This window comes from Tamandua tetradactyla, chromosome 11, assembly GCF_023851605.1.
Source record: "Tamandua tetradactyla isolate mTamTet1 chromosome 11, mTamTet1.pri, whole genome shotgun sequence".
NCBI classification, from domain to species: Eukaryota; Metazoa; Chordata; class Mammalia; order Pilosa; family Myrmecophagidae; genus Tamandua; species Tamandua tetradactyla.
Window position 1 is genome coordinate 6454074 of NC_135337.1, and position 25747 is coordinate 6479820.

The 25747-nt window shown below is 33.3% G+C and overlaps 2 protein-coding genes across 5 annotated transcripts in view; both read right to left on the reverse strand.

The window, feature by feature from the left end:
* SYCP1 (synaptonemal complex protein 1) overlaps window positions 1-4119 on the reverse strand; it is a 188026-nt gene extending 183907 nt beyond the window's left edge. For 2 of the 4 annotated variants that reach the window (XM_077119794.1, XM_077119792.1), the window contains exons 1-5: window positions 3730-3833; window positions 2982-3113; window positions 1917-2001; window positions 1591-1634; window positions 1382-1438 (exon numbers count right to left, since the gene is read on the reverse strand). In XM_077119794.1, the coding sequence (XP_076975909.1) occupies window positions 1382-1438; window positions 1591-1634; window positions 1917-2001; window positions 2982-3113; window positions 3730-3741 (330 nt within the window). In that variant the 5' untranslated portion in view covers window positions 3742-3833. The other 2 variants (XM_077119793.1, XM_077119795.1) reach the window with 2 other exon arrangements.
* Window positions 4120-5138: 1019 nt separating this feature from the next.
* On the reverse strand, window positions 5139-25464 carry LOC143649814 (bile acid receptor-like). Its single transcript, XM_077119796.1, has 11 exons — window positions 25223-25464; window positions 20479-20588; window positions 17895-18257; window positions 16097-16237; window positions 10438-10580; window positions 10232-10336; window positions 10002-10101; window positions 9225-9347; window positions 8684-8806; window positions 8416-8529; window positions 5139-6362 (listed from the first exon to the last, which is right to left on the reverse strand). Exons 2-11 carry the CDS (start codon window positions 20540-20542, stop codon window positions 6115-6117), a joined length of 1524 nt encoding a protein of 507 aa, XP_076975911.1. The 5' UTR covers window positions 20543-20588; window positions 25223-25464; the 3' UTR covers window positions 5139-6114.
* Window positions 25465-25747: the final 283 nt, after the last annotated feature.

Here is a 25747-nt window from a genome sequence, read left to right on the forward strand (position 1 = left end):
ACAGAAATCCCAGGATGAGCTGCGTCCTGGCACTAAGAAATTCAGAAAGACTTTTTGACCAAAAGAGGGAAGAGAGCAATGAAACAAAAGAAAGTTTCAGAGACTGAGAGATTTCATACAGAGTCGAGAGGTTATCCTGATGCATTATATAGATATCCCTTTTTAGTTTATATGGTGTATTAGAGTGGCTGGAGGGAAGTACCTGAAACTGTTGAGCTGTGTTCCACTAGCCCTGATTCTTGGAGACGACTGTATAAAGACACAATTTTTATAATATGATTGTGAAAACCTTGTGTCTGATGCTCCTGTCATCCAGGGTATGGACAGATGAGTAAATAAATATGGATAAAATAAATAAATAAATAATAGGAGGGACAAAAGGTAAACTAAATTGGGTAGATGGAAATACTAGTGGTCAATGAGAGGGAGGGGTAAGGGGTATGGTACATATAAGTTTTTCTTTTTTCTTTTTCTTTTTCTGAAGTGATGCAAATCTTCTAAAAATAATCATTGTGATGAATACACAACTATGTGATGATATTGAGAGCCAGTGATTGTACACCACGTGTGGAATGTATGTGTATGAAGATTTTTCAGTAAAAATATTTATTTTAAAAGTTACACTGATTTCTGCTTGCTAATAGCTCTTTGTTTATTCATAACTATTTATCCATATTTTAAAAGTCAGTGATAGTAGGGGATGTAAGGGTAGTTCAATGGTAGAATTCTAGCCTGCCGTGTGGGAGACCCAGGTTTGATTCCTGGTCTGTGCACTTCCCCAAGAAAATAAATAAGCAAAAAAATGCAATAAATGGTGCTGCAATAATGGAATACTCAAAAGGAAAAATAATGAAATGTGACCCTGCCATACAGCATACAAACAAAAAATTAAATGATATCATAATCATAGCAACAAACACAGCACTTCATCACGGCATGGAAGTTGTCCATTTTAAAAACATCTAGATGTTATAAAAATGATGTTTTAGAAATACAATCAAAATTATCGCATGTCCTACAAATTCCTTAGTAAACCAGTTAAACAATTTCAATAAAATTTAAATTTTATTGATTTAAAAATTACTTTGTAAAACATCAGTTGATTCTCAGCCTTTTCACATCTGTATCCTTTGTCCCTTTTGTATTCTTGATTTCTATTGTTTAAAATTAAATTGCCTCAAAAGAATTGCATGCTTTTATTACCCAGAAAAATACAGAAACATAGTGTTTCAGCAATTTAAAGAGAAAAACAAAGAAAAAAAGATTTTATGTTAAAACATTAACTAAATATTAATCCTTTTGAAGTTTTAAAAGAAAGATACATACAAATAGTAATAAATTATACTCCAAGAAAGTTAATGTGGATGGGAAATTTTCTGACCTCAAAATCAGTGTCTTTTGGTCCTTCCTGGTAGTGAAAACTTTCAGAATTGTCAACCTAGAAAATGAATAGATGTCTCTTGTATGAAAATACTTCTGATGAGAGTTTACAAATAGCAGCAATAAGGAATATTAATCCAACAACTAAAAGAATTTTCAAGGAATTCTATAACTAAACAGATTATACTATATATATTATATTTAACTGACCTGTTCAAGCATGGGCAAAAAGTTAACTTTTTGTAAAGCAGGATCTGCAAGAAAAAAAAACAACTGCCATTAAATATGTCAGTCTTTTTTTTGGGGGGGGGGGAGTGCATAGTTCAGGAATTGAACTCAGGTCTCCCGCATGGAAGGTGGGCATTCTACTACTGAATGACCCATGCACCTAGTCTTATTTTTTAATATTAAGTATTATACCTAGTTTTAAGAGTCAAGGATATCAATATAATACTTATGTTTATTTTCAATAACTAGTAACATATACAATAAAAAGTTTCTATGTAAGTTATTATATTGCTTTTCCTGTCTCCTACCTGAATCAAGGTTTTCCCCAGTTTTGGAGATATTAGTCACTGCAAATGGCAAACTAAAATCATCTTCAGTACATTTGTTGAAACTCTAGAAAAACAGACAAAGAAGTTCTGAAACATACTATTTCATACTACTCGGGTATCAAGCAGTGTAGTACATACATACATAAGTGACTATTACTAGAAATCTTTTAATGTCCTTACAGTGTTTAAAATACCAAATGCTTCTGCTATGCAACTAAGTCAAAGAGTTCTTATTAAGTATTTTTACTTATAAGATGAAACTAAACTATAAATTACTCAAGGCATGCTTTCTAGGTATTCAAAACCAATATTAGTAAGTTTTAATGAGTAGTTTAGAATAATTATAAGTAGTTTTCTTCCATTTCATTTTGATCTTTCCCTTGATAGAACTGAGAATTGTCTTCACGGAATAGCATTTTAATGGTATAACCTTAGCTATAGCAGCTACAGGAACTTTTACAATATATAAAATTTAAATATTCATTGCATCATTCCATCTCAAATACAAATTACCATGTGAGAATTAAAAAAAATTAATTCCATAGTAGAAAAAGTGATGCTTTACCTGAGAAACTCAGTAACCTTCTTTCTTTCCAGTAAGAACACTATTATATGAAAGAATCTGTTTCTCTTTTTGTTCTGCCTACCAAGAAGCTCAGAGTCAAATTTGAAGCTCAGCCACAACACTAAATTTTAACTGTATGTAGACATACTTGTCATTAGCTTTTCCTTGATCCTAATTTTCTCCTGATTTATATTTTGGTATTTCGTTGTACCTGTATTATAACTTGCCTCAAATCACTTATGGAAAGAGGCAGGAAGAGTTAAAATAAGTTCCCCTCACTAGTATGCAGGGTTCTGCTAGAACAGTGATTATTTCTTTAAATAACTGATGTCTACACAGAATGGATGTGCTCATTACTCATTCATAAGAAGGTTTTTCAAAATTCTTGGGTAAATCAGAAACATCTATAAAATTTTGCCACTAAGAAAATGAAGAATAAAGTTAAGAATAGTCAAGTCAAGATTCAGATGCAAATTTACCTTGAAGAAATTAGAATCTCCTCCCAGGGTCTGGGGTTTCACTGCAGACACCTGGCTGCTACTTATTCTTGGTGGTACAAACAATTTAAAGGGCTTGTGCTTCTCCATTTTCTCTCTTCCAGGTTTAAGAGCCTATTCCCCCCAAAAAAAAAGTTTTTTTAAAAAAATTTACATTGTTTCATTAGCACACTTATTTATAAAAAGATAATACAAAAAGGAATCAGTGCAATCCTTGCCTCCTGCGCTACTGGTAAAAGCAAAAACTCAAGACTAATCTGTCATTGACAAAGTTCCAAACACAGAAGTGAGGAAACATGGCAATGTGCAAGAATAGAACCACGAGAAAAATTTCAATCAAAATTTAAATTTACTAATATAGACTCAATAATTTATTAGCTTCTAAATGAAAAGCTGCTAAAATATGGTGCGGAAACAATGTATAATTTTTAAAATAACCGAGTACAAATTTGCAAAGCAATAACGACCTCTTTCGCAAAATCTAATACGAAACAAATCCAAGTGGCATCGCCGTGGAGACGACTTGACAGCCGTGCTAATCGCAGTGGTCGAAAGGTGAAAGACCCCTTTTTATTCCAGCATCCCTCCCACCACCAATCACGACGCTATAACTCGGATCAGGGAGAAACTCCAACAAGACATCACTGGGACCGACTGAAAACAAAGCCCTCGCAAGCCCTATTATACTGCATCAAAATGCCAGAAACGAATCGTTTTCTTAGATGAGTACCAAAAAGAACATAGTGGGTGGCTGGCTACGTTATGGAGGTGCAGCATCAAGATATGGACCGAGCTCGGGTTCCGTCCTCATGAAAGGAACCCAGTAAATCTTTCCTTACCTTTGAAGAACTAGCGGGAAACCACGGACTCCGCGCCCACGCGAACTACTTCCTTTATTAGCGTAGCAGAAAGAACTACCCTAAGCTTCGGCCTCCGAACCTCACAAAACTCGGGAAATCGCGCCACCTCCGCAGCAGGCAAGGCAAGGGCGGCGTCAACGGCTGTTTAACGGCTAAATAACGGTTGGCACCGTCGGGTTCCAGATCTCGCGAGATTTCTCTTTTCACGCGCATTCTTTCCCGGATTCTGTTTTCTGTTCGAGCTGCCGTTCTTTAAGCTTCTGCTATTGTAAAGGAATGCTGGGAGGGCTTTGTCAGGTGGTCTCATAGACTGGAGCCAAACAAGTGGAAAATGCACCTGTGCCTTCCAAGGGCTCACAGTCTTGGGAGGGAAATGGGCAAACAATTATGCTTAATCTGAGAATAGAATGGAGAACAGAGCCACCGGATAGGCAGTGGGGAAGAGTATTCCTGGCTGAGGTGGGCGAGGCCTCGTGAGCTGTGTGAGGGAAATTGGTGTGGTGTGCCTGCCGGCAGGTGTGTGACAACGCGTAGGAAGATGGCGAGGGATGAGGCGCCAGCGTTAGGGAGCACACACGAAACCTTCGCAAGAATTTTGAATTTTAGCCATTCTGGATGAAAATCTTGAAGAATTTTGAATAGAAAAAAATGACATGACCCGTTTCGAAAGAAAATGTGTTGGATGAAGGATGGTTTAGACTTGGAGGACTGGAATTCAGGAGGCAGTTTGAATAGTCCGGGATGAGGCTCGAGGGCCGGAGTTGGCGGAAGGGCCCGAGCTGGGCGCCTAGTTGAGACTTGGGTAACCGGGTGCGGAAGTCTCCTACTGACAGTTTTCTAACTTTCTCTGGTCGGCTAATGCAACTGATGCTTTTCTGAAGGACTTGAGCAATGTTTTTAAATAACCCATTTTGTCTTTGTATAAATTTATCAGACATAATAGTTTCTGGTAAAATTATATAAATTTTGAAATGGAAATGACCTATGGATAATCCAGTTTAACTTCATTTTACGTTTAGAGGAAATTCAGGGCCTGAGAGATGTAATTATGGCAGAACTGAGTCCTTCCACCTTAAAGAAAATAAGATATTCCAAGAGAACACCAAAAAAATGCTCAAGGTACCCTCCTTTGGGAGTAATAATTGATACATTAAATTAAGATTTTTAATTGAGTATAGATTAAATACTCCAACATTTTTATGTTTTACAATAATGGCTTTGGTCTTTTATTCTATATTGAAAGCCAAAACGTACTCATTATAGTAACTTAAATTCACAATATTCTATTTACTTGTAACTGGTCTTTCAGAAAAATAGTGTCACGTTGAATTTTTTATTTTCATGTATTTCATATGACATGTATTTTAATATATTACTATCCCATCCCAACGAGGACTGGAATGTTTTTATACAAAGATTTCATGTTGTAAGAACTTCATTTTACAAAATATGTCGGTTAAAATATCAAAATATGGTGATTCACTTTTGAATATTTATACAAAATTTGCAAAACTGGTTCTTGTAAATTTTCCACATGTTCCTTATTTTTAAGGCATGGACGATCTGAAAAACATTTATTTTAATGTTTTTAAAATTTTAAATTTAAGTAGGATAAGCAAATTATGCTAAATTTCTCAATATGTTAAAGTATTTTTAATAATTATTTTAATTTTTGCGATGTCTTGCCATCACAGATTTTCTAATTTGAGCTTTATATAAAGTGTCTCTCTTTTTCAAAAACAGATATTAAAAGATAAAAGTTGAGCAAAGTTTTGTTCCTCTTTAATAGTTTATAAAATAGTGTAACAAGAACAGTTTTAAAATGTTAATTCATTTTTCCATCAATCTGGCTTTAATGAATAAGGTCCACAAATTGCCTTTATTTTTATTAAACCTGTTTCCGCTAACTAGCGCCTTTTTCACGTCATTATGTAATCTATAGCTTTTCATTCAATTTTCTACTGATTGGAAAAATGGAGTTGAATTCAGGTAAGAAAACTATTTAGCATTATTCACTTGTTAAATAATCAGGCATTAACAACCACTGCTTCTTTTGAATCCAGTCTTGAAAAAAGTCCTAGATGTCCCTCTAGTGGTGGCTGTATATTCCACAAAATTTGTTGAGAACTGAATGTGTCCATTTTATGGTGAAATATTGGCAACAGCAGTCCTGTTACGCAGCCATCCTATGATGGTAGAGTAGATGAACAATCTAGATTTAGGAAGTTTAAGATAAACCACAACATTCTAAACTTTCAGCCATATGAATACAAATTCCAGTTCTCAGTGAGTAAACTAGTCAATTTTGAATCCTCTGTTTTCCAAGTGCTAAGTATTTCTGAGTGGTTGTGATTCAATGTTCTCAGTTCAGTGAGCCTCCCTATGAGACGAGCAAAATGCTGTAGATCTTCTGGGTGATTCACTTTTGAATATTTATACAAAATTTGCAAAACTGGTTCTTGTAAATTTTCCACATGTTCCTTATTTTTAAGGCATGGACGATCTGAAAAACATATTTATTTTAATGTTTACTGGAAAGTGGTAGAATATAGTTAATTTAAAACAACAGTTTTGAAAATGAATAGCTACTATTTACTGAACCCTTAATAAATGCCTGATATTATACTCAGCAACTTGCATCTACACAGTATCTTGTATAATCGTCACAGTAATTTGTAGGGTAAGTTCTATTTTTATCACCATTTTTCAGATGAGCTCCTTCAAGCTTGGAGAAATTAATTTCCACAAACTCACATAAAAAAGGAAGAGTCAGTACATCATTGTAAAAATGTGCAAACAACCAATGGCTACCTGAAACTTAGAAAAATTGAGTAATTTTCCCAGTCAACAGCAAGTAAAAGGCAAAGTTTCTTAAGTGCCTAGCTATAAAATATAAGAACCAACTAAGGACTTCTTAAAAGTTAGGCAGCATTCATTTATCCAGTATATGCCCTCATTGAGTTTATATTCTGCGTCTGGGGGAGTATAGGTAGAAAGCGGCATATACACATTTTGAAAACTAAAAATCTGGCAAATAGTGATGTGTTATAAGGAACAATTAAACAGAGAGGGAGATAAGAACTCGAGGTTGAGGGGTGGTGGCTGTGTTTAAAACAGTTATCAGAGAAGGTCTCAATATTAAGATGACATTTGAGCAGAGATCCAATATGGTGAAGGAGGGCTATTTACAGCTTCCTCCAGGCAGAGGACTCAAGAACCTGAAGCAGGAGCCTGCTTAGGGTTTTCAAGAAACATGTGTGTCAAAAAGCAGGCGCAGGGGTAGCTCAGTGGTAGAATTTTTGCATGCCAAAGCAGGAGGTTTGATTCCTGGACCCTGCACTCCCCCCCGCCCCCATCACCCCTCAAAAAAAGTCAGTGTCTCTATGTTAGACTGAGCAAAAGGAATGGTGGTAGACAGAGATGGAAAGAACTGTGGCTTTAATCTGTGTTAAAATAGAAGTCATTGAAGGGTTATGAGCAGAGGAGCAACATGATTTGACATATTTTAAAAGATCTGGCTAATATAAAGAGAATAGACTCTAGGCAGTAAAGGGGGGGCGGGTAGCAGGAAGGCCAGTTAGGCTAATGGTTTGGACTAGGGTTCCAGGGATGGAGACAGTAGGAAGTGGTTAAGTTCTGGATTTATTCTTAGGGTAGAGCCAACAGGATTTCTTGACATATTTGAATTTTGGCTTGTGCAACTTGAAGGACAGAGATGCCATTTAGTGAGATGGAGAAAAAATATGAAGAGCAAGGAGACGCTCAGCAGTTCGCCATCGAGCATATTAAATTTAATATCCCTACTGGGCGTCTGTTGAATGGGAATGTAGGAAAGCAGTCCAGGTTGGTATATAAATTAGGGAGTAGACAGCATATATGTGTATATATATATATGGCATTTATAGCCATGAGACTAGATGAAATAGCCAAGGAAGTGAGAAAAGAGGCAGACCCCTGGGCACTGCAATGTTATCCGTTTGTGAAATAAGAAGGAATTAACAAAGGAGACTTGAGGAAGAGCAGGGACAAAGGAGGGAAATCAAGTGTATGGTTTCCTGGAAATCAAGTGGGGAAAAAAAAAAGCATATCAAGAAGAAGGGAGTGATCAACTGATGCCAAATAACCAAATTGTTTTGAGAAGGAATGATCTGCTCTATCAAATGCAACTAATGAGACAAGATAAGTAGAATTACTGAAAATCTTGATGAGTTATGATGGAGTAGAGAGGAAGGGCCAAAATCTAATTGTTGTGGGTTCAAGAGTGAATGGGAGGAGAAAATTGGAGGCAGGAATTTAGACAACTCTTTACAAACATTTTTTTTCTGTAAAATGAAACAGAAAAATGTGGACAGGAATAGTCGAGAAAGGGCTTTTTAAGATGCAAGAAATTATAGTATGTTCATAAACTAAAGAGAATGATGAAGGAAATTTTGATGAAACAAAATTGGTCATTAGGTAGCAATTCATTTATTTAATAAATATAATTGTTACAGACTTCATGATTTTCATTGCCAAACATTCTAATATCTTACGTTTCTCTTATAACTTGCTTTTACCTGAAAAAAACACAGTTGTTGCTGCAAGCAGAGCATATTCAGTACTAGTAATATTAAGTTCATTCATTTTTCCGTAGAAGTAAAACAGTGCAGTAAAAAATTCTTCAGTAATACCTAAAAAGATTAATATCTAAATTATTTTCATCAGAACACAGTGCAGAATCAAACATACTTCCTTTCTCATTTTTTTCTGAAGGCAATATAAGAAAATGAAACATCTGATCAAATTTTTACCATCCAATATGATATTTTGTAATGAGTATATTACCATTTAGAGTAGAAGGACTGTCTTCACTGTAAAAAGTTTCCATAGAATAAATAAAATGTCTGTTGCCACTCTGAGTATGACAATTCAGTATATGATCTGAATGATTTGATAATCTCATGGAACCTAGTAAAAGGGAAAAATATGTCTGACTTTTGTTCATCTTTCTATAAATATTAAGTTCTGTCTTTTTTTCAGAATCCAGTATGGCTGTTAGATGGGAAAACTACCCAACAAATAATAGTTTCATGACTTTTATTACTGGAACATGAAGCTAGATTATGAAATAGTTTATATTTTCTAGAGAGAGATTGTATAGAATACACTGAAAGTGTGTTTTCGATTATGCAATATAATAAAGAATGGCTTTTTAAAAAAAAAAAGCTAGACCAATGTATTGGAAAACTACAAACATCTATTTTAAATTACTTATTCCTACACTAACTGGTAAAATTAAACTATAATGTGAAAAAAATAGTTCAATATTATATAATTTGTGGCTAAAATTAATAGTAACTGTTAACATTAAGGTTGAATTAGTTACTTTCAGAGTCTGATGAAAGACATTCTTTCTGATTGTAAAGTTGGGCTGCATGAAGGAACATCACTTCAGTTTTTGATCCCTTCTGTAATGCAGTCTGATCCTCACTGGTTAAACTTTCAAATCCTATAAGAAAAAATTGCGTAATTGTTTGGAATAGATACTGAAAAGACAATTTTCATGTACAGGATTTAATATTTTACATTATTCTTTTACTTATATGAATTTTTTAATATTCCTTTAAGATAATCATAACATATAACTTCAAATCTGAATAAAATTATTGATTCCAGAGCGTGGAATTTTAGTGACGTTCATCAGAACTGGATGCTTTCCGATGGCAAAAGCAAGTTGAATGTAGTTGATGTAGCCTCAAATTATTTATTTTTACAATGTGTTATCTGTAGAGATAAATGAATGGTTAAAATTTAGTGAAAAGTGGCTTGATTTTCTAGTATTGTACGGGGAATTTTGTTTCATACTGTATCCAAAAGTCAAAACCATGTAATTTCCATAAAATGAAATAAAACATGCAACCAACTCTTTTGTTTTTCTTTAAGTCTTTGAAGCCATTTGGAAAATATTTTTAAAAACTTAGATGTTCACCTACCTAATTGACTAATGCAGAAAAATAAACAATGTTTTGCATTTAGAAGCAATGTTAGTCTGAGAATAGAGGTTTTAATTTTCCTTAAATGTTCCCTCCCTCTAAAACAATTAAATTTTTAAAAATGAGAATTAAATGATGTAAGATTTTTTTTCCAAAGATAAAGTGATTACCTGGAAGTCCCTTGGTAAAATCCATTAGCCCCTGTACATGTAATACTGCCATCTCTGAGAGTCGCAAAAAGCTTAGTTCAGGATTTGCACATTCCTTCAGCTAACCCACAAAACAGAAATAAGAATAATTTTTTTCTAATAACTATTGAAATTTTAAACTTTTACTTTTACGCCCTTATTTTTTAACATAACTAATATTAAATTATTTCTTGCAAGTAATGAACACATACAAATTTCTTTGCTTTCTCTAAAGGAATTGTATATTTTTGATGAGCAGCCACAATGTTATTAATCAGCTGATGTTCCTCTTGAGTTAGTTCCATGCTCTCCTGAATCTATAAAAAAAAATGTATAGGGAAAGATCATGATGCATATTTGTTAAATATGAATCATGAAATCATTAAATAAGAAATGTTATAAGAAGAAGATGCTTTACCGCTTTTCCAGATCTAGTTGTAGATGACACAGGCTTGTTGTCTACTTGTTCCTCTTCCACTTTGATGTTACAGTAAAAACTGTTCCTCTGCTTGAAGTTCTTTCGAAGTCTCTTTGATTTACATTGGATTTCTGTGAGCAAACCTGTGATATTACAAAATTCATATAAAATGTTTTTGGAAGGGCAAATAATATGTGACTTGATGAAGACTGTCTTATACGGCACACATGTATGATCATAGATTTATCCTTTTACAAAGAATCCCTCTTCTTGGGCAACTAGGTACAACATCAATTAAATTTACTGCAACAATTTTTCCTTTTTTTTTTGTCTAAGTACAAGTACATAGTCATCGTAGACATACATTTAAATTAATTTTGCATCTCTAAATTTTGACTTGTAAATATTGGAATCATTTTCACATTAATGCTGTCTCAGAAACAACACAGAATATCAGTTGGGACCGCAATTGAACTATGTTTTCTCTGGGTTTTATCCTTTATTTTAACATCATGAAGTCAAGAGAATATCTTGTGAAAACTAAAATGAGTTAAGTTCAATCTATATCCTTACAAACCAAACATGGGAGTGAATATCCTTTTTATAAAATGAACTATTTTTATTTTTGGTTTGTCACCTTTATTGATTTTTTAAAACTTTAACTGACACCTCTAGCTGAACAGCAAAAATTATCATCACTAGTAGAATTAGCCCAATATTAATACTTACCTTTTGCTATGTCTGTCAACTTTTCATAAGCACTTAAAACATACCTGTTATAAAGAATATTATTTCCAGAACCTGAGGTGGGAAACAAAAAGCCTTTGTCCCTTCATAAATGATTGTATTATTTTGTTAGGGAACAATACATAAAAAATGATAGGAAGTTATTTAAAAAGATATATCAAGTAAATATAAAAATAGTTTGCACTGAATAAGTAAATGCAAAAATGATGTAGGCAATGGAGTCAGTCAGATGAGATTAATTGTGGAAAGACTGCCTAAAGAGATGTATTTGAAAGAAGTTTTAGTTTGGCTATGAAAAAGAAGAGTACCCTAAAAGTAAAAGAAATGGCAGAGAGGTGAGGATAAGTGAGTCAGGAAGGGAGATAAACTGATAGACTCTTACACAAAGGCAAGAGGAAATGGTAATGAACTTCAATCATAGAGCTGCTTCTAATTAAAAAGGATAAATTGTTTGCTGGGGGTAAATTATAGATTCCTTTAAGGAAAGAAACTATGTCATCTTGGAGTTCATAATATGTGGGAAAATGGCAGGTTTTATGTTGCATTCAGAACAAGAAAGAATGAGACCCACTGTTTGGTGCATATAATGGAATGTTGATGACTTGAAGAAAACAAGTCCTCTTCTTTTTTGGACTGTAAAAGACAAAATGATTGCCATTTAAAACATTGAAGAACTAGTATTCCTAATGAGTTTATATCTCCCCACCTGAAAAAAATAATATTCTAAGGACTTAAACTACAGTGTATGATATTGGAGGGATGGTAGATAATAAGAGAAATGTTAATAAAAGTCAGAAAATGTCAATGATTTTCAAAAAAGGTGCAGAAAAATAAACTTTACACAAGCTACCCACCTGAAAATTTTGTTTATTGTAATCCAAAAGGAGATTTCCTAATTCAAAATGATCAATGAAAAAAGTATAGATTAATTAGGACAAATAATGTCAGCTAAACCTCTGCTCCATCTTTGACAGTATTCTTAGAGTAGTAGATCAAGGAGATACTTTAGACAAAGTATATATGGAATATAGCATGTCATTTAACAAAATCTCTTCATAGAACGAAGATGTAGGTTGGATTGAAGATTGTTGGTATAGAGGAATAACTAGTTGGGCACCCATACTCAAAGTAAATTGATTAATGGATGATTGTCAATCTGTAGGGAGATTCTTAGTGGTAAGTCACAGAGTCCTATCCTCCAACTAGTTTTATTCAATATTTTAACCACAAGCTGGATTAAATTTGTTAATGTCAGGCAGCACAGAGAAATGGCCCAAACATTATGTGACGGAAAAAATTTTTAAAGATCTTCATAGACTTGAATAATGTGCTAAAATCTAACCAAAAAAATCTAACAAAATCTGATGGAGGATAAATGTTAGGACCTTCCTTTGATGTTAGTCTCTGACTTTTCCAGTGCTTCTTAGCAGGAGATACTAATATCTTTAACCTGCAATGTCAACCCGACTGTTTTTGTAGCTAATCTTGAATACCATGAAGGGAACATTTCACACACACTATATCTCTGATTGCAGTATAGCATAATGGTTAAAATAACAGACACCAGAGCTAGTCAGCATGACTGGGTTTAAATCATGGCTCTATCATTTCGTTAGCTCTATGACTCAGTGACTTGCTTTCCTCATCCATAAAATGGGATAATAATAGCTCCTACTTTATAAGGTTGTGGTGGGACCTAAATGTAATGTGTAAAATACTTGGTTCTATTTTAGTTATTTTTACTGGCTTTCTGTTCAGCTTCCCTGGGGTGGAACTTTGTCTTGACCCTAACCTATTTGACTAGGGACCTTACCAGCTCTCTCCTCTGAGGTTCACAACCTTTGGTTAGGATCTTTCTCCATTGATCATCTGAAACCATGGTATTACAACTCATTTGACTTCAAATATTGTCACTACCTGTGACAGCTTATTGTAATTATACCTCAAAGGGCAGATGGAGTATACACTTGTTATTAAGTCAAGCCTGTCTTTGACATACCACTTTACAAATATTTTAGAGTGAATTAATCACTTCTTCCCTCATGATCTAGTCATATAGCTGTATCATTTATTCTAGTCCTGAGTCTTAACCAATTTCAGTTTCCTCTCATTTCCCACCTGCCTATGCCTCTGAGGACTCAATACGCCTTATGGCCTTGCTCCCCTAAGTTTAGTCTGAATATTTATATAAGGGATGGGCACCTGTGGAAAGAAGGGGAGGATAGTAAGCTAGTCAATAATTAGCTCGATATAAGTCAACAGTTTCAGATTCCACAATAGATCTACTAGCACTTAAGGTAGTAAAATAGCAGTCAATAACATTGAACTGAGGCTAAAATAAGTATAAGTGGGTCAATAATGCAGCTGCTTAAAAAGCCAATATCTTCTTAACCTATATTAACACACCCATGGTATCCAGAATAAGAGAGATATTTGAGTTCCATTTTGCTCTGCACATAAAAAGTTATTCATTGACTACTGTGTTCGCTAATGAACATGACTTTTTAAAATGAGAAAAAAGAATTCATGAAGAACATGATAGGTATTTTCAGATACTTGAAGGATTAGCATGTGGCAAGGGAATTAAGATCCACAAGGGAAAGGAAGTAATGTATGGTCCTATTTGTTTCTTCAGGCTTCTATGACCAATATAACTATGACTCTGGAAAAAGATTAAGTGAAAGTATTAAATACAGTAAGTAGTCTTAGGTCAGGTTAAGTGTAAGTGTATAAGATTGGCTATGATGATGGTGATAGGAACAAACCGTCATAGTCATGCATAATTTCAGGGTAAGCTTGGGTCAATCCTCAATTCATTAGGCCATAAACAGTCATAAGTCTAGAGATATGCACATTATTCTGCAAAGACCTCTCTCAGATGGCTAGATTCCTAACAGCTGAGAGACAAGTGCAAACCTTCTGAAGACTAGCGTAGTGTACCCCAGAAGAAAGACAAAGTTTTAATGACATGCAGATTACCTGACTGGGACCCCTGGTGGGCCAACCTGTGTACTGTGAAAATGGAAATATTTAGCATATTTAATATCTCTGATCAATCTTTTTCTGGTTGCATCATTACAGTTAAATATTATGGATGAAGTCAGATAACATTAAAAACCAGGGGTGGGGGGGCGGGAAAAATAGGGCAAGAAGAACTTTCCCGATGAAAATTCCCTTTTAGTGTATGGCATTTGGGCACCCATTCATTTAGTTTTGGAATGATTAATTTAAGAGAAAGACATCTGAATGCATATAAATAACATTTAAATAATTATTTGTTGAAATAAGGAAATGCATATATCTGCATACCATGCTAGCTATGCCAATATCCATTCTCCCTTTCAACCTTGGAATAATTATTTCAAGTTTAAGACTAGGCCCAACAGACGAAAGGGAAGGAGAGCAGATTTCATTTATGGAATTCCTTGGGAAAATATGGATTCCCTCTTTCAGAAGTTTTCAAGCGTAGGTTGAAGAGCAACACTGAATAAAGCAATATATTCAGTCTGGTTGGACAGTGGTATAAGGCCTAAAATGGAGGGCCAATAGTACACGTACATTGACATCTGGAGAAAACCGGGAGGACCTCAAATGGCCTAACCATCAGTTTCCCTACCCATTGTGCTACCACTACCACAGATAAGATCCCCTAGCAAAACAAACCTCCCTATCATAGGGACCAGGATCAGTGTCTGTAGCAGGCTTAGTTCCTGACAGCCCTCAGAATTACTCAAACAAACCAATTATTCAAACAAACCACAGAAACCAGGGGTCACTTCACCCTCTTGTTACCATAAAGCCACCTCCCACAGCCCCTGTTTGTTTACCTTGTACCTGAGTGCAACCTAAATGTGGCCCTGGGTGGTATACAATGCCCTCCTCCCCCAGGCTTTGAGGATATGCTACTGTTGATAATAAAGTGCTGTTGATCTTATCTGTCCAGTGATAGGTATCCTGTATTTAGCCATCCCCATAACCCTACGGCAGGAATCCCTCCCTCACCAACAGGGTGAAGGGGAAGCAAATAAAAAACAGGATAACTTTAAGGTCTATTCCAACCTAGGAATTTTAAATACTAAGAACCTATTTGATGAAGAAATTCGACTGGAGTTTAGATGTATTATAATAAAGACTATAATATAAATGGAACATTGAATTGGTGTTTATTGAACAAAAATGTCAATTGATAAAAAAATAAGAATTGAGGAAGATTATCATAGCAGTTGAACGTAGATTAAACTAAAAAAAAAGAAAGAAGAAACAGCCAGGAAGCTAGCAAGATAATAAGTCTGCCACAAGGCTATGTTAGACATAAATAGCAAATATTATTAATGCTCTATAAAGAAAAATGGAGTTTAAAATCTCCAGGAGATTTTGAGACCTGGGAAACAAGAGGAATTGAGGAAATAATGCCAAAATCTTACTACTACCTTGAGAATTAAATAATATCATGTACATTAAGCAAATAATACAGTGAACATAGAAGACCCTCAAAAAGCTTAGGTACTTTTCTACCTGTTGAGTGGGGTTTTGACATCTACTTGTTGTTAGCAGAGTTTACACATCTAAATATCATTTAGGTTCCCAAAGATACAAGAGAAAAGGGGATATATTATTTCAAAATTCTGCTTTTTCTAGATGCATTATATAAAATCAGGTTCAGTAACAATTAAAATACAAAGATTTCCAATTTAGAAGAAAATATGATTATTCTAAAAGTAGAGCAATATAGTATAGAGCAGAATTTATGAAAATAATTACCTAGATTATTAATTGGCCATCCTAATTTAGCCCTTGCTAGAAAAAGATCTTAAATCCAAACAAATGTGTAAATATTCATGATGGAGACTTGAAGAATGCATTAAGTTCTTAGTAAGGAAAAGTAAAATCCCAGTAAAAAAGTTACACTTACATTCTTCCAACATTCCTACTGCTTTACACTTTTTCAGTCTGCACTCTTGACATTTTCTACGCATGTACATGTCCATTTCACAGTGACCACCATTCTTGCAACTATATACTGCATTTTTGGTGATGCTACGTCGAAAAAATCCTAATAAGAAAATTTTTTTTTAATTTTATCTTTTGGCTTTTTTAGTTATGCAATTTTTATTAGTATATATATTTTTAGAGTAGAGTTAAACAGCCAAGTTATCTAAAATATTTCAATAAAATATTTTCCCCTCAACAAAGAGGCTTGGTTTAATATACATTTATCTAGATCATTTTTTTAATTCTTTCCTGGTTGATATTTATTCTATTCCAAGGTGGCTCCATTAAACAATCGCTTATGGAAATTATACTAGCTCAATCACATTAAGACAATTCTCTATTTTGCTATGGTTATCATAAATCAAATAAAAGCAGTTTAGAAACTATATTCTACAGAATAGCAAGGTCCTATGAAGCATCTCTCAACATCCCTTTTGAAAATAATGTGTTCATGTAAAGTAAATTTAGAATAAAACTTTTCTTCTTCACTCCTCACATTTCCACCTCAACCTATAGAGGAAGGAACGTCTTTCCAAACACACTCCTCTTTCCATCTTCCTTTTTTAACACTTCCCCAGATAAGAAGGTGTTTCTAATTTATTTGATCTGAGTCAGTGAATAAGCCATGTTTCGTGTGTTTGTGTGTGTGTGTGTGTTTATAAGGGCTCTACACTTTCTCTTTCATTTCCTAAACCCAAACATAGAAATCCTTCTTTTCATTTCCTCTTTTGCTTCCTGCCTCTATGCAGTAATCGCTCCTATCTTCCTCTTATTCCTTTCCACGTAATGAAGTTTAGTCAACGCCTCATTTAGAACTCTTCCATAACCTCTTTTTCTGTAGACACATTTGAGAGTAGTTTCATGATTTAGATTCAACAAAGAGTATTAAAAGCTCAGCTAAAAAAAAAAAAAACTCAGCTTGATTTCCAAGACTATCCTTCATCCTTAAACCTAGTTTTAACAAAAAGACCCTGTATTTCAAGTGTAAGTAAACACTTGCCCAGCTATTCTATTCATAAAGCTGATATATTTCTTGTAGTCTTCTTTTGGCTATATATATATATACTGGGGTGAATTGTAGCATTCGTTGCAAAACTTCCACCTCACATATCTAACCATCATGTTTACCTAAAGCTGTATTGGCCTAATTTCCAGGTTCTGTCCCATCACAGTATTTGTGAATAAAATCAATGCACAAGTTTTCAAAACCTCAAAACTACATCAAGGAATTTTTGACTCTTTGAAAATGCCATTATTGATAATGGTCTTCACTTTCAGACCTCCAATTTGTTTTCAAAACAACTTTTTAAAAATAGACTTGGACAGAACCTTAGAAGTCATTCAATTCTTTTCTCTCCTAATGCAAGGATTATATTAACTACATGAAAAGATGTAATTTCAGATCTTTTTTAAAAAATCATTTTCTATTCTGGCATCAGATTCATCTAGGAACACGGAATACTTGTCTGCTACACAAACACTGAATTTTATATTTAAATGTTAAAGTTCTTATCTTGGAAAGAAAATGGAACTTCTTTATTACACTATTTTTTCATGTCTTTGAGCCCACTGATCACCTTTAAACATATTGGTGGTCTCCCTGGTTTTACTTTTCACACTTTAAAAAGTAAGAGTATTCTCACATGCCCCAAAGTTTGTGACTTTTCAGTGAACACTAAGATTTCAGGGTTGTTGGGTTTTTTTAACTTAAATCTTACCTTTGCAACCTTCACAAGTAAGTGCATTATAATGATATCCTGATGCCTTATCACCACAAACTACACAGAGATCTTCCTGTCCCTTAATTCGCATGGAAGAATGAGTTAGTCTGGATCTTTTTATCCCAGGATATCCATCTTCTTCATCGTGGGCAACTATGTAAGTGAACTTATTTAATTCACAGGAACCAAGTCCACACTGTCCACCACTGTACTGTGGATCCAAGCCATGAGTGTTGAAATGACTTTGTAAAGACTGAGGCTGTAATGCCGGAGGAAACTGGTCAGTAGAATACTGGCAATAAGGTAATTCTTGAAAATCAGAGTTGTGCAGCTGATAATTGAGTTGTTCTGGTAAAATATCTAGTGTTTTAACATTAAAAAAAAAAGAGCAAATTGTGAAAATTTAAAACTTCACATTATTTTCAAATTTATGTTTTATGTTTAACAAATAAGCGTCAGTCCAACATATTCACAACATCCCAAGGGTGCGAAGTCCAGCACGAGGGGAAAACAATGAGCTGAGTTACAAGTTGATAAGTGCTGCCATTCTAGAGGTATGCAAGGGTTGCTCAAGAGCTGGGAGAAAGGACAATTTGTTAAAGGCTTACGCACTAATCCAGTCTCCCTTCTCAAGTAAAAAATGAATATTTCCCAGAGTTTGGAGTGGAAGTTTCTTCCCGTCTTCTGCATTTCCTTTGTTGTGGGTACAACTATCTTCAGTACATTCAGATCAGAAAATAATTAATATATTATACCAGCCCAAAAAGAAAAAGTAAACTAGAATACACTTTTGTCTCAGTTATCTGGTTATTTCAAGCAAAAAATAAATTGTTTGAACTCCCCATTTTAATATACTTTAACACTCTCTTTTGCCAGTTAGAGACATTATTTAAATATAGTTTCTTTTTTGTTTTGTTGTCTAATGATTCTAATTAGACAGTTATCTGAGATAAATTCCCCTACTTCCCAGGCTTAGGAATATAGATGAAATGAAATAAGGTATACAAAAGCACATGTAAATTATAAAATGATACGTAATGTATATCATCGTTATTATTATCAGAAGCCCCCAAACGCCAATTTACTTCCTGCTTTCAGAAGAATTACTAAATGTACATCAGGAAAATTGGCTCCAAAAAGACCCAGGAATATTTAGTTGCTCCATGTCTGTTACTATGAATATTTGTATTTTTCCTAGTGTTGAGTCAACAAGTGGTTAGACTTATCCTTAAAATTCTGCCAGCAAGGTTGTTAGGCATCATAATTTTTATTAGTAATTCACATAAATCTTAAAGCATCCATTGCAATTCTAAGTGTTGAAAAAATATTCAATGACAGCCTGATATCAGAGGCTCTTCTTGGATGAGTGTCAGAATATTACCTCTTTCACATCCAGGTAAGAGTACTAGATGTTATACCATTGGCATAGAAACCATAGTTTAAACTGTAAAAGAAAACTAACATTTAAAGTGAAATGAATAATATAGTCTTAGTCTTTTCATACAAAATACACATTGTCTTCTGAATTCTGTTTTCTTTCTTTCCATTTTACAAAAATCTTATATTAAGATTAAAATATGCAATCATATTGAATAACTCCTATGAACTGCAGTTACAAAATTGCCTAAGAATCAGCTTTAAAAAGCCCTTGAAAATAACTTCTAATTGGAATATTAACTCTATTTTTTAAATTGAATACAATTTTACATTATTGTGCTTTCACTTCTTTGCAATTGATTATAGCTTAAAGCATTTAATTATTACTCATATTTTTAAATTAATTACATTCTCTTGTAGGGAATAATTTAGAACCTTTGGTTCACTTTTCAAGTTTTAAAAACATCTCAGTAGTTAAGCATAATTCCCAGAAAAAATGTTTTGACTATTTTTAATATTCTTGTGTTACATACAGTGCTGGTTTGAAAGGATGTATGACCCTAGAAAAACCATGTTTTAATCTAAATCTCATTTTGTAAATGCAGAATAATCCCTATTCAATACTGTATGTTTGAAACTGTAATCAGATCACCTCCCTGGAGGTGTGATTTAATCAAGAGTGGTTGTTAAACAGGATAAGGTGACGACATGTCTCCATCCATTCGGGTGGGTCTTGATAAGTTTCTGGAGTCCTATAAAAGAGAAAACATTTTGGAGAATGAAGGAGATTCAGAGAGAGCAGAACGACATAGCCACGAGAAGCAGAGTCCACCAGCCAGTGACCTTAGGATGAAGAAGGAAAATGCTTCCCAGGGAGCTTCATGAAACAGGAAGTCAGGAGAAGAAGCTAGCAGATGATGCCATGTTCGCCATGTGCCCTTCCAGATGAGAGAGGAACCCTGACTGTGTTCGCCATGTGCCCTTCCACTTGAGAAGGAAACCCTGAACTTCATCGGCCTTCTTGAACCAAGGTTTCTTTCCCTGGATGGATACCTTTGATTGGACATTTCTATAGATTTGTTTTAATTGGGACATTTTCTTGGCCTTAGAACTGTAAACTAGCAACTCATTAAATTCCTCTTTTTAAAAGCCATTCTGTTTCTGGTATATTGCATTCCGGCAGCTAGGAGACTAGAACACATACCATAGTACTGCCCTGGCTCAGCAAGACAGTACCCATCAGACGCAGGGACATAAGTATTTGCCATTCTCTGATCCAAGTCTTACTGCTCCATTAACATCAGTTAATAAAATCTGAAAGAAACAGAATTTTTGAAGGCTATTTGAATGCAAGATATAATTTGATAAGCATACAATCATGTTTTTCAAAAATAACTTTGAAAACTTTATGCATGAAATGTTATTTACATTTTAATTGGAAAAATGTCAAATTTTCACATCTCTAAACACCAAATTGTTTAATTCTTCCAATTTTTATTGCTCATCTCTTCACAAATTACTTAATAAATTGTAGTAATGATCACTGTGCCTTTGTAAGTATATCTAGCTTTGGAGTTAGGCTTCATGTATTACTTTCACCTCCTATTTCTGAGTCATTTATTAAGCCTGCCTGAGTTTTAGTTTCCTAATCTATAAATGAGAAATAGTAAAAACCCTTCTAGCAAAGTCTTTGGGAGAACTTAATTAAATAATGTGTGTAAAACCTCGCACAGTCTTGGCTTAATGAATGATTCTCATAAATATTGTTCTAATAGTTTAAGGATTTGAGTGATCTAAATTTAGACAAATTAGGAAGCAAAGCTGACTTTTCTCATGAAGATAGAGGAAATTAGATAGAAAATAATGACTTTACATAGCATTTTTTTACTCTTCTAAGGCCTTTATAAATATTTACTTTTTATTGCACTGTAATATGCAAATTAATTTGTGTTCTGCTTAGTCAATGAAAATAGTTTATTAAGTGTTTTTACTTTAAATGGTAAAGCCTAAAAATCATAAGCTACTATGAGTATTTTGAAGAAAATTATCAAAATCCAAGACTATCTCTAATAGGAAAAAAATTCTTATTTTTTATTATTTCCTAGGAAGGGCCTGAGAAAATAATGCATCTTTGAATAGAATTAAATAAGAAATCACTGTTTAAGAAATTGGAAGTTACTGGAAAAAAAATAGTAAAGGTCACCATAAAGACCCTGATATGTTATAGCTTTATTCTCTTCATTAGAAGATAAAAAATATTTTTCACCTTTAAGAACCAAAAAAAGAATAAAATGGGTTTTAAGCCAAAAGATATATATGACAAACCTCTGAAATTAACTTCTATTATATTAGAAAATCTTTTACTTTGATTTATTACTCATACGGTAGGTTCATGGCTAATGTTTCTACGTTGATGAGATGACCCAAATAGAAGTAGCTCTGAAATCTGTCTCCATTATCATCCAATAAATTCTAGGTTCCTTTAAATGTACTTGAATCTCCCACTCTTTTGATAGCATAGCAGCATAGCACTCACAAAGAATGGGTATTGGATGAAAAAGATGGAGCAAAAGTGATGCCCCAGAAAAGTGTATCTTTAATATGAAGTGTCCCTTAAAAACAAAAGGACTAACATCAATATGATTAAGTCAGTACGTACTTCTGTACCTCTTATATTGCAACAGGTCAATTGGCTCTATATAAAAAGAACTCTGAATGCTGTCAGTTTAATCTGTGTACTACTTTTTTTAGCAATAACTCTATTTAGTTCTGACCCAGCTCCCCTCTTTTGAGTTTCAATTAGATTTTAGAAAATTTCAAGTGAATGTGAAAACTTGAAATGATCATTCACCTTCCTTTTAAATTCATTGTATTTGCCATTAAGTTTCACATAATATTAAATATCTAAACGAGACTGAAAATTTACAAAGGATTTAGATGTAAACTTGGCTGAGTGAGAGGTATCTTAAGAAATAACATGAAACAAACCAGAGGTAGCACATTAAAATAAAACAAATGATATATTGACAAACACACACATAAATACCTTACAATAATGCCATTGTCAGGGTTCATATCATGAATAATACTGTTCTAAAATCAAGTCCTTCCAAAAATGCCCTAAAATATTGTCTAGAGCAGGCCTGTTTTTATCAGATTGTGGATAACTTATACTCCAGGGTCTATATGGGACATATACATAAACAGGCCTCTGATAAGAGATAATATATAAACCTTTAAAATATGAACTATCTCTCTGTTATGTGTTCATAGTAATACATGTATTATTTTCTACATAAAATTTTCACTCAGTTTTCTTCAGACTATTTATAAATATGTAATGAAAGTATTATAATATGTGCATAATAAAACAAACTTTTCAAAAGTAAATTGATAATAAAATTAGCTTTAAAACATTAAGGAATTAGTAATAACAGAAGCATGTAATAAAAAAATCATGTCTTTTCAAAGTGAAGAAAAAAGTTATGATATGCCTAGAATGATTGTTTTGTTATCTTTCCCAATAAATATTTACTTAGAACAAAAGTGACTTAGTTAAGAGAAACTTTTATCAAGAGCACCCATTTGGTATAGAAAAAGTCTATATTTTTTCTTTAACAAATATAACTTTTATAAAAACTATTTTTCACAGATTATAATGGCTATTCTACTGAAAAGATGTTTAAATCTATAATTAATTTGCACTTTCTCTGCCTTAATCATAAATTGTTCTTAACAAACTTTCATATATTTAGATCTCTAACAGAAAAAATATACTAGTTCCTGAGAAATACATCTATATGTTGAAGAATTTTACATTTTCACATTTTACCCTTGCAATATGTCACTGATTTATGAATAATGATTTGATTTATGAATAATGTATTGCATGAAATTGATGTAACTGAAGAAACATTACAAGAAAAGCATTTTCCTAGTGACCTCTGCTTAAAAGAAATATGAAACTCCTATATGATATATAATTTTTAAACTCTTTCTTCATGTTAGGGCTTCTTTCAGCCAAACTTTTCTGCTTAGAATTGGGTTTTTTTCCATTTAATAATATCACTACTTAATTGCACAGGAAAAATAAAAGACCCTCCCAAACCTTTCCAAAAATCAGTCTCAATAATAGTAATAATAATAAATCTTCTTAGAAACCATAAGAGTACTAAGGCTTTGGGTGCTACAGTCTCAAGTTTCCTATTTGGAATATATATATATATATATATAATACCTTATACCTTAATTTTTTTTTGCTTAAATTTTGCTTAAAATTAAAATGTTTTGAGGGCTACTTCAAAAGGCCAAAATACTGTAATAGCACTGTTCAGCAATCCCGTGGGGCATGATGCTCTAACTTTTAAAGCCTAGCAAAGGTTAAGGGAACAGGTGTAAAAGAGAGTATATTTTCAGAGTTAGCATGAGTGGCCAACTTAGGTGAGAAAGTGAGGGAGATCCATGTGTTCTTCCATGGACAAGGAAAATCCACTCTGAATCCAAAAATTCAGGCACATGGAACTGTGGTAGAATCATAGTAAAGTTACTTTGGGAGGGGAAAAGGTAGTAAGCCCAGACAAGGCAGGGTGCTAGGTTGAATTCCTTTGTCCTGATCTGATTTTCTCATCTTTTTAGGAGACAAGGAAAATGAAAAGAATGTATTTGAATTACACACATATTATGGTTTCTTGCTTCCTTATAAGAATCTATCCTTTAACATTAGAGTACATCTGTCCTTTAACGTTAGAAAAAATTGAAGTATAAGGTATTATATATATATACATATTCCAAATAGCAAACTTGAGAATGTAGCACTCAAAGCCTTAGTACTCTTATGGTTTCTAAGAGGATTTATTAATATTATTATTATTATTATTATTATTATTGAGACTGATTTTTGGAAAGGTTTGGGAGGGTCTTTTATTTTTCCAGTGAAATTAAGAAGTGATATTATTAAATGGAAACGATTTTACATTGTGAGGTCTTCATAAATAGTTTTTTATAACAGATTTGTTGAGATGTAATTTGCATTTCATAAAATTCACCCTTTCAAAGCATACAATTCAGTGGCTTTAGAATGTTCACAGAATTATGCAACTATCTCTACCATCTAATTCCAGAACATTTTCATCACTCCAAAGAGAAACCCCATAGCCATTAGCCATCAATCCTATTTTCGCCCTCCCCCAGACCCTGCAAATATTAACCTATTTTGCCTCTATGGACATGCCTAATCTGGGCATTTTATATAAATTGAATCATACAATTCCATATATAGTTTTAAAAGTAAAAATTATTTAACATTACGTCAAATAATTTGAAGGACGGCAGAAAAAAATAGATTAAATATTTAGAAAGTTCGTAACTATGAAATAAATTAATATCTTATATATCCCAGAGATGTCTAAATAGATGTCTGTTTCTATAATCTGGAATAATTTTCATAATTACATCATAGCATTTTTCAGCAGAAATTCGATTCCCTGGGTATCAGAATATATTTCAAATTGCTTTGAATTTACATATAACCTATTATTTCAAAAAATAAAATGAGTTATTGATTTAAAAACAAGTTTCTTTTTAAAAATATAACAGTAAACATCATTATGAAGTAACTTACATTGTCATATCAAATGTCAACTAAAGTCCAATTATGGTCTAAAATTGCCTTGACATTCTTTAGGAGAGAACCGAATTGCTGTATAATGTACTTTACTTAATTAAAGCTCTTATTTCAAAAGAAAAATAATTTTACAGTTTGGCTAAAATGGTAATAGTGATTGGCCTGCTCATGTTACAAAAATTAAGGTAATAGCAGTGAAAATTAAAGATAGAAAAAAATTATTTTTGTTAACATCATAGTTTAAAGCAAATTGCCAACCAAATCAACATTCATATTTGCTTTAAAATGAAAAATTTTCTTGTTTTAGAGAAGAAAAAATACTCACAATTAGACGATTATTACTATAGATTGTCCTTTTCCTCAGAAAATGAACGCAGAAAGATTTAGTAATTACTTCAACTTTCCAACTGAAGTAAAGTGAGTCTTTTTCCTATTTATCAAGAGCAGAGAAGAGGGGGGCACTCTGCACACTGCACACTTAAGCTCCAGACACTCTGCAGAGCAGTGCTTCAGCTCGAAGAAACAAATTTCCCACACAATCCTTTCTCAGGTCAAAACAAGGGCAGTTACAAGCTGACAGAAATCAAATAATAACCAGATCATCAGGGATAGAAGCCTTTGGAACTTTCACGTCACACTCTCCCAGAGTTCCTTATTGTTTACTTAATAAATATTTGATTTTCTTAATTGAATTTGACATTCTTCTATTTGGTTATGAAACAGTGAGGGTCTACAAACTAATCAATAATATATAAAGAAAAAACCCATCTCATTAATTCCACTAATACAGCAGCTGTAATAATTCAAACTGAAGTTTATCTTTGCATTGACTACAAAAAAAGAATTTGCT

Excerpts from the sequence above, each read along its gene's own strand:
- LOC143649814 (XM_077119796.1), bottom strand. The coding sequence starts at position 20,542 with ATGGCAAATACTTATGTCCCTGCGTCTGATGGGTACTGTCTTGCTGAG. Across the intron at positions 10,102-10,231 it reads TAGAGAAAGCAAAGAAATTT|CTGAAGGAATGTGCAAATCC; the intron begins GTATGTGTTCAT and ends TTTGTGGGTTAG. Across the intron at positions 9,348-10,001 it reads TTTTACCAAGGGACTTCCAG|GATTTGAAAGTTTAACCAGT; the intron begins GTAATCACTTTA and ends TTTTTCTTATAG.